At 27.9% G+C, this 12,922-nt stretch overlaps 1 protein-coding gene across 4 annotated transcripts in view; it reads left to right on the top strand.

Moving 5' to 3' along the window:
- pxb (putative Hedgehog signaling attenuator pxb) overlaps nucleotides 1-12,922 on the top strand; it is a 367,180-nt gene that overhangs the window by 315,027 nt on the left and 39,231 nt on the right. For all 4 annotated transcript variants that reach the window (XM_089170132.1, XM_015321056.2, XM_015321057.2 and 1 more), the window contains one exon: nucleotides 5,152-5,264. In XM_089170132.1, coding sequence (XP_089026258.1) covers nucleotides 5,152-5,264 — 113 coding nt within the window. The remainder of the gene's footprint in view (nucleotides 1-5,151; nucleotides 5,265-12,922) is intronic.

Below are 12,922 nucleotides of genomic sequence, written 5' to 3'. Positions count from 1 at the left end.
CCTCTTTCTCTTTCTTTATACATATATATAACTGTCTATCTTTCTAGTATTGTTTAGGTACGAACTCACGCTAAAAACGATACATCATCCGGACTAGCTTTATTTTCCAAATTTCACTCTGAGAGTTGAAGAGAAAACATTCGAGCAAGCAAAAGAGATAGAGAGAGAGAGAGAGAAAGAGAGGGAGAAAAAGTTGTTAGGAGGGGTAGGTAGGAAGGTAGATAGGTAAGATGAGTAAAAAGGGTGGCAGTTGGAGTTGGGTGAGTGGAAGGAGTTTGGGGGAGTGTAAGTTAGAAAAGGGAATAGATAGAATAGAAAGGAAGAAGAGAAGATTCTCTTACTGAAGGTACATACACACACACTCTCTCTCTCTCTCTTTATTTCTTTCTCTTTCTCTCTTTCTCTTTCTCTCTCAGAGACTGAATCCATTAGCCAACGCCATTAATATCTTCGTAATGATGAGCGATGAGCTTTTCGCGAAGGGGTCCAAAGAGAAAATGAGACGAACAGAAACCAAGAAAAAAGAAAACTAACGAAAGAGAAAGATAGAAAAAAAGGAGGAGTGGGAGGAAGGAAGGAAGGAAGGAAGGGTAGGTAGGTTTGAAGAGAAAAAAGGGGAGGAAACGTGCTACTACTATTGCTTCTTTCACTGAAGTGAGATGAAAATAGAAAAAAAAAATGAAAAGAAAAGAAAAGAAATGATAGAAAGAGAAGTGAAAAGTTTTTCCTTGAAGAAAAGGAAAAAGAAGAAGGAAAGTCATTCTCGCAAATAAGTGCGTACTATGTGCGTGCAGGGATGAAGAAGGGTAGGTAGGAGGTAAAAAGGGAGAGTATTCCTCCCTTTGATAAATGTTGCTTTCGTTGGGCCGATGCCAAACGACAAGAGTGTAACACAATATATTCCTATCTCGCGGCATATTCTCACCTAACTATTTTCTTTTTTTTTTTTTTTTTACTTTACCTTACCTTTTTTTCTTCAACGTGTATAGAAATCTTATCGTGATGATAGGGGTGGAGGATAACGTAGTGGTTGTTGGTTGGTTGGTTTCGTTGCCTTACGTTGACGAGTGTCCTTCTTATTTTTATATATAGTATAGTTATTTTTATGTATAGTATAGTTATTACATTTTTTTTATCAACATTTCTTAACTTATATATATAATACTAAAAAATGTAATATTAACTATAGTATTAGTATTACAGCTACTAAAATAATATCATATTTATATTTAAATTATATATACTACTACTAAAATAAAATATAAAAAATATACGTATATACCACTACTAAAATAAAATATTAAATATATATATATACTACTGCTTAAATATAATTATTATTTATTATTATTATTATTAATCGGCATTAGGAACTCGAAAGTTCATTGCCGCAAATACCAAATCCCGCCATTGTTCCCATCCCTGAGCCCAATCCTTCCATTCGCGGTCTTCGTATCCTATTTCTTTCAGGTCCCTTCTAATATTATCACTTAAATATAATATAAAATAAATATATATACTATTACTAAAATATAATATAAAATACATTACTAGTATTACTAGTACTTAAATGTAATATAAAATACACTACTAGTATTACTACTACTAAACTAGTATCGTATATATATTTATTTATTATGCTTATTACTATATATATATTATATAATACTATAATAAATACATATATATACTATTACTACTACTATATTATACTATCGGGTTAGTAACTAAATCATTGCTGATTTTAAAAAGCCAGCTATCAGGAAAATCATTTATTTCAATCATTATATTCAATCATTTATTTACCAACCCAATACTACTATATTATATTATAATAGTAGTAGTAGTAGTAGTAGTAGGAACCAGCACACATAACCAATCGATTGAAAATAGTCCCAAAGAATCAAGACGACAGAAAAAGGAGGACTAAAGGGAGTTGGTTATTTCCCATCTTGCTTGGTTATACTAGTCCTATACATAAAAGCATACTAGATATATATATTTTTTTCTTTTTTGTGTTGTACTCTTGGAAAAGGAAGTCCTCTCCTTCCTAAAAATATTCTCTCTTTTCTCCATTTTTACCCCCGTTTGGATCAAAATCACTTTCCCTTTTTGTAAGCACGACACGTAACACGAGCCAGCCAGCCAGCCACCCCAATACACCTACCCATTGATATCACCACCCTTGCAAAGCAACACCAATACTTATATATATAGTATGATGTATTGATGTTATTCCTTTAGTATGGGGTACCCCATTACTACTACTATCATCGTTTCGTCACCTTCTTTACAACATTGATCTGTTCACTATATATTCATCTATATTTTATATCCCTTTCTATACATATGTATATGTATATGTGTGTATGTGTTGAAAAAGATCGTTCGATGAACCGATTGAAAACTGCACGGTAAACGGAAATAAGTTATCGCGATATTACCAAGATTTCATGTTATTTGACTTCCCCTAGTAATAACCTAGTTATAAAAGTTTATCATCTCTGTAAAATGTTATTGTTATTATTATTATTATTATTATTATTATTATTATTATTATTATTATTATTATTATTATTATTATACTATTATTTCTCATAAAATTCATATCTATTTTTTACGAATGTAAAATATAATTTTCTTTTGTATTATTAAATATATCATAAGTATATTTGAACGAATGATTTATTAAATAAAAAATGAAAAGTACAAAAATAGAAAAATAATGATCAGATGAAAACGTATGAATTCAAGCTGGAATTCATTGTAATATAAAAATATCGTTGATCGAATTATTCCAACCTATGTCAAAGAGAATTCGAATTATCCAATACTGATATATATATATGTCTTTGTTAAAATTGTTTTTTTATATATTATATATATATTCGGTAATGCCATCCGTTTAATACAACACTTCTGGTTTCTCTTTGGTATAGCAATAAAGCTTGTATTAATTGCACGAGTTTGTGTCGGTATTCTCGAGATCGCAATTTTCAAACGTATTTGTTCTCTCTCTCTCTCTCTCTCACTCATTCTCTTTCGTTTCTTTTAACGAGTCTCTGAAAAACCCGTAGCATTGAGTTCGTAATTTCGTTTAACAATCGCCCTTACAAAGGTTCGTCCTTCCTCGTTTTCTACAGATAGGGATACTAATTTTTTTTTTGTGTCCACGCGTCGATGCTTCGACGACCTTAATCATTTTCCAACGTGAGTTTGTATTTGAAAAACCAATTTACGATACATGGGTTAGTTCATTTTTTTTTAAATTTTTTTCTTTTTCTTTTTGCATTTTTTTTCATATGCATATATATATATATATATATATATATATATATATATATATATATATATATATATATATATATTCGTTAATTATTTTCTCGTGATTGAATTCTCGGTTCGGTTTCTTTTGTCCACTTCGATGATTGTAACTATATGAACTTAAATATAGATTTTTTTCGCGTTATAATTAATTTACAAAACGTATATATGTAGAGGATGTATATATGTGTGTGTGTGTGTGTGTGTGTGTGTGTGTGTGTGTGTGTGTGTGTGTGTGTGTATGTGTATGTGTGCATATTTAATTTGAAATACGAATCAATTTTTTTCCTACAACCATTTCTTTTTCTTTTTGATACTTTTTACTTCACAGTTTCAGAAAAATATTTCTGCAACTTTGTGTGTAACGTTTCACGTCAAATATCATTAACTCATTTTTAATAAAAGAATATAAAATCAAAGATTACTTTTTTGTTAACACTGTAACACACTTTCAAAGTTAACTACAATTTTCTGAATTGTTTATGAAATTGGAAACAATGTTGAGCAACTAACTCTTTCTCATTTATTTTCAATTAAAAAGTACAAGTAGTAAATTTACAAATAAAATATTATATAAATTGTTTAAAAACAAATTACAAAAATTTGGAGGGGGAAAAAAAATCACGGTTTTCTACGATAAGTTTTTTTTTATTCTTATACTAGTAATTTTTCATTAACTAAAATTAACGAAAAAAGAAGAAAAGAAAGTAGAATTATTATTTTCTTTTTATTCTTAGTTTAATTTAATATCAAGATGGTATAATAATAATAATAATAATAATAATAATAATAATAATAATAATAATAATAATAATAATAATTAGTAGGGTACAGTCTTTCGACTTTTACTAAAGATTCAAAATTATCAGAACCTCGTGTTAGAGAACCACGAAAAGACCTACGGGGAATACGTTTAAAAAAGATGGTGGTGTTAGTAATGATTGTGTCGTCGTCTGACAGTGGTGGTGGTAAAGGGTGGAAAAAAATTAAAAAACTTTTTATTTAACTTTTTCATCGGGGCTGCTTTTTTTCCTTTGTATCGCACGTCGGCTGGAGTTGTAATGTAAAAATCTTACTTATACGTGAAAAGCTTAAATAAATTAAGTAATTAGCAGGGGCGGTAATTAATATTAAGGAAAGCGGAGATCCACCTTCTCCTATTCCCCTCAGCCCCCCACTCTTCACACAACCAACCCCTCACATCCTTTTCCTTCTACTCCTCGTTTGCTTTCGTCCTTGCATCTTTCATCCTTTCCACTCTCCTCCACTTTTTGCTTCTTGCTATCCCCTTTTTTTATTTTATTCTTTTTTCTTTTTTTTTTTTTTTTACACGTTTTTTCTCATTTCCTTTTTCTCTTCCTCCTTTCTCATCCTTTTTATTTTTTTTTATTTTTTGTAAATTTTATTTTTTATTTTTTTCTTTTTTTTTTTTTACTTACTTAGTTATACGTAAAGGGTTTAATTAACTCCTCGTTCAACGGGTATTAAATGAACTCCTGAAAACTTGTCGCGAGTAAAAGTCGAGTATACCTAACAGTGCGAAATATCACGTTGCTTTTTGACATTGATATAGTAAACTCGATGAACTTCTTCTTCTTCTTTTACACAACATTTTTTTTATTTTATTTTTTTTTAAATCGTTTACTTTAAATAATAATTTTTTTATTATATTAAAACAATTCTTAAGTATTTCATTCTTGTACAATTCAATAAACATTTCTTCTTCTTCTTCTTCTTCTACTTTTACTTCATTTTAATATCATTGTCTTAAATAATAATAATTATTATTATTATATTAATACAATTCTTGTTCTTTATTTATTTCAGATGATCGACGCTTCTTATCACACAAATCCGTCGCTACAAAGCACTGCCCTGATAATCACATGCGGTGTGGTACTACTTTTGATGGCAGCTATAGTTTCCGTTGTTTTTTGGAAGTAAGTACTAAAAAAAAAAAAAAAAAAATCATCATCATCATTCCTATTTAAATTCCCCTATTAAAATATAATAATAAAAAAATAAAATTCATTTTTAACGAATGAATAATAAATATCAAACATTATATACGAGCTTGACGAAAATGAAGCTTTTGAAAATCAGAACTAGACTTGAAAATGGAAATGGGAATAAGAATGAGAATAATAATAATAAGAAGAAGAATGAGGGATGAAGTGGTAGTGGCGAGGGTTGGGAAAAGGGAGAATGAGAAAATACGAGAGTACCATCAACCCCTATCCTCTCAGCCCCATCTAGGTCTAGTCTCATAGGCTAGGATGATAGTAGGATGCTGTTTGAAAGGATATTGAACGTAAGATTCGAAAACAGGAGAATGGGAGAATACGTGGTGGGATAGATCGTACATAAAATTGTTAGAGAGAGAAAGAAAAAGAGAAAAAGAGAAAAAGAGAAAGAGAAAGAGAGGTAATCGTTGAAACTCCAGGGTTCTCGGCAATAAAATCTAAGTTTCATTCCGACCGGACATCGTAAGGTGTTCCCGGTCTTCGAGGTCGTTCAGCTTGTAACCATATTTCAAGAGTTCGAGAGACCATCGACGAAGGTGGAAGAGGAGGAGAAAATAGGAGGAGAAGGAGGAGGAGGAGGAGGGTCTCATTGTGTCCCGCGTATAGGTGGTAGTTGGAAAAAGAAGGAAAATAGGAAAAGAAGTGAAATGGAAGAAAAGGATAGATAGATTGTGGTTTCCAAGGATAGATAACGTTACGTGTGTCATAGTACTTGAACCATTATCGTGTTCGATATTCTGAAAAATTCATGGTTTGATCATAATTTTAATAATTTTAATGGTTAAAGTACCTCATCACCTTTTAATCTGCACTTTTTATAATTTATAATTTATTCTTCATTTTTATTCTATTAGATTATTTAATATTTAATATTATTATTCGTAGTAGATATATATATTTAAATATAGTATGTAGGAAAATTTTATGGTACATATATATTTTATATTATTATTATAATATAATATGTATATATTATATTAATATTATTATAATGTTAAAATATTATTGTAATATAAATTATTATAATATTAATATAATATATATTAGAATTAATATTTTAATTATTATAATTATATTTATATATTATATTATAATAATATATTATATTAATATAATAATATTATATTTCTATTTTATATATATATATATATATATATTATATTAATAATACTAAAGTTATATATACTAAAATTTAATTTTATATTAATTTACAATTGATATACTTTTTTTCTGACAATTTTAAAATAAAATTAAATTAAATTGTGAATATAAAATAAATATTAATATAACCATGTTATTTCAAATATAAAAGTTGAAAATGATTATATATATATATATATATATATATATATATATATATATATATATATATTAAATAGAATGGGTAAGGTTTAGGAAAGGGTAAAAAAGAAGGAAAAATTAGTTTTTGTTTTGTTGAAAAACAATCTGATTAACCCGGTAACGTTATAGTAATTTATCTTCATTAGTTAGTATGAAATAATCTGGTTTACGATCTCAAGTAAAGTTAAGGCAAACTATTGCGTCAAATTTAGTAAAGTCTCTGCTAAGTTCAGTTTGGATCTTAATCTCCGCTTCCCTCGTTCACCTACGATATGGTAACTCGTTTAACCCATTTTACCTTTAAACTATAGGTGGAAGTTGGGGGGAGGGTAGGGAAAAGAGTGGGACGGTCACGCGATCGTGTGTTAGTCGCTAGAACATTTTTTATTTTTTTTACCTTTTTATTTTTTTTTTTTTATCGTTCTAACAATAAAATGGGGAAACTGGATTAAATGATCGTGTAAATAACACATAAATATATCTCGTAATTCTTGTCAAAGTACTTTTAAGTAGATTATTTTCCTTTTGTTTTTACGATCCAATGATTTTGATCACATATAAAATTAAATATATATTTAAATAAAATAAAAAAATATAATAATAAATATACTTTTGTCAGCCTGATTGAAATTTGTTCAAAAATGTTACATTGGATACATTTTGGATACATTTTGGATACATTTTTCTTTTTCTTTCGATGAACAATTAAATTAATATTAAAATATAATAAAATATCTTGTTAATAATTATTTTTTAAAAAATGGAAGTGTTTTAATATTCTGTCTACGACAGGAAGCCAAATTTCTACTAGGATAATCTGCGAACAACGCAATGTTCTCGAAAGCATTTACTTTCTTCTTCTTCTTATTCTTATTCTTATTCTTCCTTATCATAAGGAATAAGGGTTTGAGATAGCAGATAATCTAGTTGGTAAGAGAGAGATATATATAGAGTAGTATGTGCGTGTGTTATAACTATTACTTCACGTGTAACCCACTGAGAAGATTTACACCACTTTTACAGACTTACTATACCTTCTCCAGATTATACAGAGAACCATATTCTATTTCTAACACTAATACAAAGTTTTGATCTTCATAATATGAAGATATTTTACTGAAATATAATTTAGTATTTATTTACCATTTACTTATGTATGTACACGTGTATATTTGATTATTAAGAAAGTGTTTATTATCAAAGTTTCAAATAATAATTTGTAGTATTAATTAATTAATTAATTATTATTGTGTAATATTTATAATAACAATGTAATAATTGTTATATAAGTATATTTTTTATTATTAATTAATAATTATATTTACAATAATAATTTGATACATTGTTTTGTTTTTTTTGTTTCTATCATCACATCGAAGTTTCAAATAATAATTTTTAATATTAATTAATTAATTAATTATTACATGTAATATTTATATTAACAATTTAGTAATTGTCATAAGTATATTTTTTATTATTAATTATTAATTATATTTACAATAATAATTTGATACATTGTTTTGTTTTTTTATTTCTATCGTCACATCAAAGTTTCAAATAATAATTTTTAAATTAAAATTGATCGTAATTATATTGTAAATATATATTTTTTTTAATTATTAATTAATTAAATATTACGTGTAATATTTATAATAACAATGTAATAATTGTTATATAAGTATATTTTTTATTATTAATTATTATTTATATTTACAATAATAATTTGATACATTGTTTTGTTTTTTTTATTTCTATCATCAGATCAAAGTTTCAAATAATAATTTTTAAATTAAAATTGATTGTAATTATATTGTAAATATATATTTTTTTTAACTATTAATTAAATAATTATTACGTGTAATATTTATAATAATAATTTGATGCATTATTTTGTTTTGTTTTTATCACAATAGAAATAATTTTGTTAATTCTTGAATTAGAAAATAAATCACATTCTTTGGTTAGGATGGTAGTAAAAAGATTTAAAAAAAAACAAAACAAAAAAAAAGATAAATTTTTGTGTGGTAGAAAAGGTTCCGTTAAACGACGCATTTAAAGCGTCCCACGCAAATCTTGAAGTATCTGTAATCCTTGGGTGGTTTCTTTCCTCATCGGCTCGTAAAACACTTATAAACGACAAACAACGTCTTTCTTTCTGTGTTTAACACGAAACCCTTCTCTCCCTTTCCCCCCTCCCCCTCCCTTCTAAAGAAAAGTGCTCATTCTTTTATGTAAATTCAAAACCGCATATTGCTCGAAGATATTATTGAAAATTTTACTTCCATAAAACAAATATATCTAAATTCTTGCATATCTTGAAATTTTTTTCTTTTTTTTTTCTTTTTATTTTAATTGAAATGATTTTTCTTGAAAATAAAAAAAAAAAATAAAAAATAATAAAAAAATACTTGTTTAATTTTGATTGAATTTCTAATGAGAAATGTGAGAAGAAGAGAGATGATTGAAAAAAGGAATGAAAAACAAAATGTTATATGAACTTGTTATTGGTTTAAATAAAAAAGAAAAAAAAACTATCGTCAAGAGATGATTTTGATAAAACTCGTGTTAAGGATAAACAACACAGTGCTAGTCATTGAATGAAATTACTTCGACGAAGCATAATCTTTTTAAATCATATTTTTATCGACATCACAAGTAGTACTCAACTTCTTCATATCATAACACTTCACATCTCGATAAATGATTCACTCTATTAAATAACCCTCTTTTGCATAAAGTGAATAAACGACAATGCGGGCCTTGTTTCAACACGTTTATCAGTAATTGGTAATCATTATATATATATATAGCCAATCACCGTCACTGTAACATTATCTTTTACACATGTTAACTAATGTTAACTATCTTTTAAATTTATTTTTTTTTGTGGGTAGTAAAATCTTCATTTTAATTTTTTATTTTTAATTTTGATTGTTTCTTTATAATATAAATAAATAAATATTGTTTAGTTTTTAATTTACAATTTTATATTAATTATAAAATTTCCACTTACTATTTGTTTGCTACTTCTACACCACCCTCACCAAGTTTCAATTTTTATCTTTTTTATTTTTTTAATTTGTTTAAAGAAGGAACATAGTTTAAGGGAGTATGGCAATTGTTTCTTTATAATATAAATAAATAAAGAATATTATTTCTTAATTAACAATTTTATATTGATTATAAAATTTCCACTTACTATTTGTTTGCTACTTCTACACCACCCACACCAAGTTGCAATCTTTATCTTTTTTATTTATTTATTTTGTTAAAAGAAGGAACATAGTTTAAAGAAGTATGGCAATTGTTTCTTTATAATATAAATAAATAAAGAATATTATTTCTTAATTTACAATTTTATATTAATTATAATATTTCCACCATTGGTTTATAATTTTCTTGCCACTTCTCTACCACCACCCACACCAAATTTCAATCTTAATCTTTTTTATTTATTTATTTTGTTAAAAGAAGGAACATGGTTTAAAGGAGTATGGCAATGGGCAGCTTTAAAATCCTTAAAGCAACATTTTCCTCGTACCACAGGGAACCTTCGAGCATTGGTTGAACAAGGAAAGAAATATTGGGAGTATGGGTTGTTCAGTGGGTGGTTCAGTACTGAGAGTTTATGAGAAAGAGAAAGAAAGACAGATAAATAGATAGATAGAAAAAGGGGGTGGAAGAGTAAAGAGTCTAAAGGGTCGGAGATCTCACAAGCTTTATTTAACTCATCCCTCCTCTTCCCTCCCGAACTCCCTTTGCTTCAACGAAGGTCTACTTACGATGGCATGGAACTACTGCATCCTATACCCCTCTGTACTCCTTCCTCCCCCTGTCTTCTACCCCATAGCAATGCCTCTTCGACTAATCTAACCGATATTTCTCAATTTTACCTTAGCGAATGTTCTTCGCTATCGTATGTATTGGTTTCACCCCATAGAAAACGTTCTCTCTCTCTCTCTCTCTCTCTCTCTCTTTTTTTTTTTATTTTCTTTTACCTTGAGATTTTTCCCATCGAAAACTATTTCCGGTGAATTTTCTTACGGTGCTAGGAAAGAGAGAGAGAGTGATAGAGAGATAGATTAAATATCCTATCGTGAATTTTCTAAAAATTATTACTCAAAGATAATAGGTTTTTTTTTTATTTTTTTATTTTACAATTTTTTTTATAATCATTATTATTATTATTATTATCATTAATAATATAATATTATTGTTTATATTTTATTCTGCTTTATTTTGTATATTTTTTGCATTTACTCTTATGCAAAGATAATAGTTTTCTTTTTTTTTTAATTTTTTTATTTTACAATTTTTTATAATCATTATTATTATTATTATTATTATTATTATTATTTTTATTGTTGTTATTATTATTAATATTATTAATATTATTGTCTATATTTTATTCTGTTATTTATTGTATTCTTTTTACTCTTATGCAAAGATAATAGTTTTTTTACATTAAATATCTCTCTTATATTATATATTTAATTTTTTTTTAACAACAACATCATCATCATTATCATCATAATCATTATCATCATAATCATAATCATCATCTTTATTATTATTATTATTATTATTTCTATTTGATTGTGTTCCTTAATTATTTTTTCTTTTTATTCAATTTTACAACTAGCATCATTCTTTTTATTCTACGACTATGACAACTATGACGACTACGACTATGAGGACGACTACGTGAGTCGTTGCATAAATATTTGCTGGAAAATCAGAGATCGAAAGATTAAGAATCTTTCCTTCCTTTGAACGGGGAAACCTTCGAAGAAGATTTCCCGAGTGTAAACCGTCAAAGGGATTGACGAAAATTCTTCCTGAGATCTTCCCCTCTTCCCTACACCCCTTTTCTATCTCTCCTTCTCTCTCTCTCTCTCTCTCTCTCTCTCTCTCTCTCTCTTTTCACTCTCTCTCTGTCGTTTTCTTTTTCTTTCTACATAATCGTAGAATTTAATTCGACGGGAAATATCGCGTTCGGCACCGATTGCAAACTCTCTTTGGGTGAAATCAAGTGCGTCTGTTGGCAACTTCTTAGTATTTTCTTCGACTGATTGTAAGAAAGAGATAGAGAGAGAGAGAGAGAGAGTGTTGGAATAAAAGAGAAAGTAACGGTTAGTAGAAGAGGAAGAGGGAGGGAGGGTGTGTAAAAGAGGGAAGTGAAAAGGAAAAGAAGATTTCAGTACGCGATGCAAAAGTTTCCTTCCACCAACTCACCCCTTCAGCTTTTCCTATCCGTCCTTCTCGTAAATTCTTACTTTTCTTTTACATTTCCTTACCCCCACCCCCACCCCCCCCCTCAGCAAGCACCCTTTTGCAACCACCTTCTTCCCTTTTTCCGATTTCACTCGTCTTTTAAATAACGACTTCGTCGTTTCGTCGATTTCTACGTTTAGTATCGATCCTTCAGACGAGTCTAAGGTATTTTAGTATATTTCCTTTCGTATCGTAGAGTATCGTAGAGTATCGTAGAGTATCGTAGAGTATCGTATCGTAGACGACACGATCGTTGCACGGGGTTGCCTGGCTTCTTCCTTTGCGAATCGTTTCGTAACGCTTTAATGCACTTTCGATGTAAAGTATCGCTTCCGTATACCCTTAACGAGATGACTATGGATTCTTTTTCTCTTTCTCTCTTTCTCTCTTTCTCTCATTTACTCATTCATTCGTTCATTCTCTTCTTGCTTTTATCCCGCTTTTTTTCTATATTTTCTTTTTTTTCTATTTTTCTTTTTTTTGCTTCTTTTTTCTTTTTAGCAGGAAAATGCGAATAAATGAATTTCTCCTTGTATCTTTTGTAAGATGATTCAAATTTACTTAAATTCTTACGCTCGTTTGATCGAAAATAATTTTTTCTTTTTTTTTTGTTCTTATTCGAGATTTATTTCTTCTTTTTTTTTTTTTTTTTTTTAATAACATAAATATGTTTATTAAAAATAAAATAAATATGCAAATGTAGTAGTAGTAGTAAAGTAAAGTTTCCGTATTTGTAATCCGATATTATTCATAGTTCATAGTTGGATTTAATATTTTAATATCGAACTGATTTGTTTTATTTTTTTTTGTTATTTTTTTTTTCCTTTTGAAGACGATACTGAAATTACAAAAAAAGAAAAAAAAAGGAAAACATTTTATCTTTGAGTACTCTTTTTTTTCCTGCGTTTTTCCCTTTCGAAAAAACTAACATCCCCTACTCCCCTTCCATGTTGCCATCG

The sequence above is a fragment of the Polistes dominula genome, unplaced genomic scaffold (genome assembly GCF_049000335.1).
Source record: "Polistes dominula isolate Pdom_NZ unplaced genomic scaffold, Pdom_raw_medaka contig_29, whole genome shotgun sequence".
Classification (NCBI taxonomy): domain Eukaryota; kingdom Metazoa; phylum Arthropoda; class Insecta; order Hymenoptera; family Vespidae; genus Polistes; species Polistes dominula.
The sequence above is the reverse complement of the archived record's forward strand: the minus strand, read 5'-3'. Positions and strand labels throughout refer to the sequence as shown.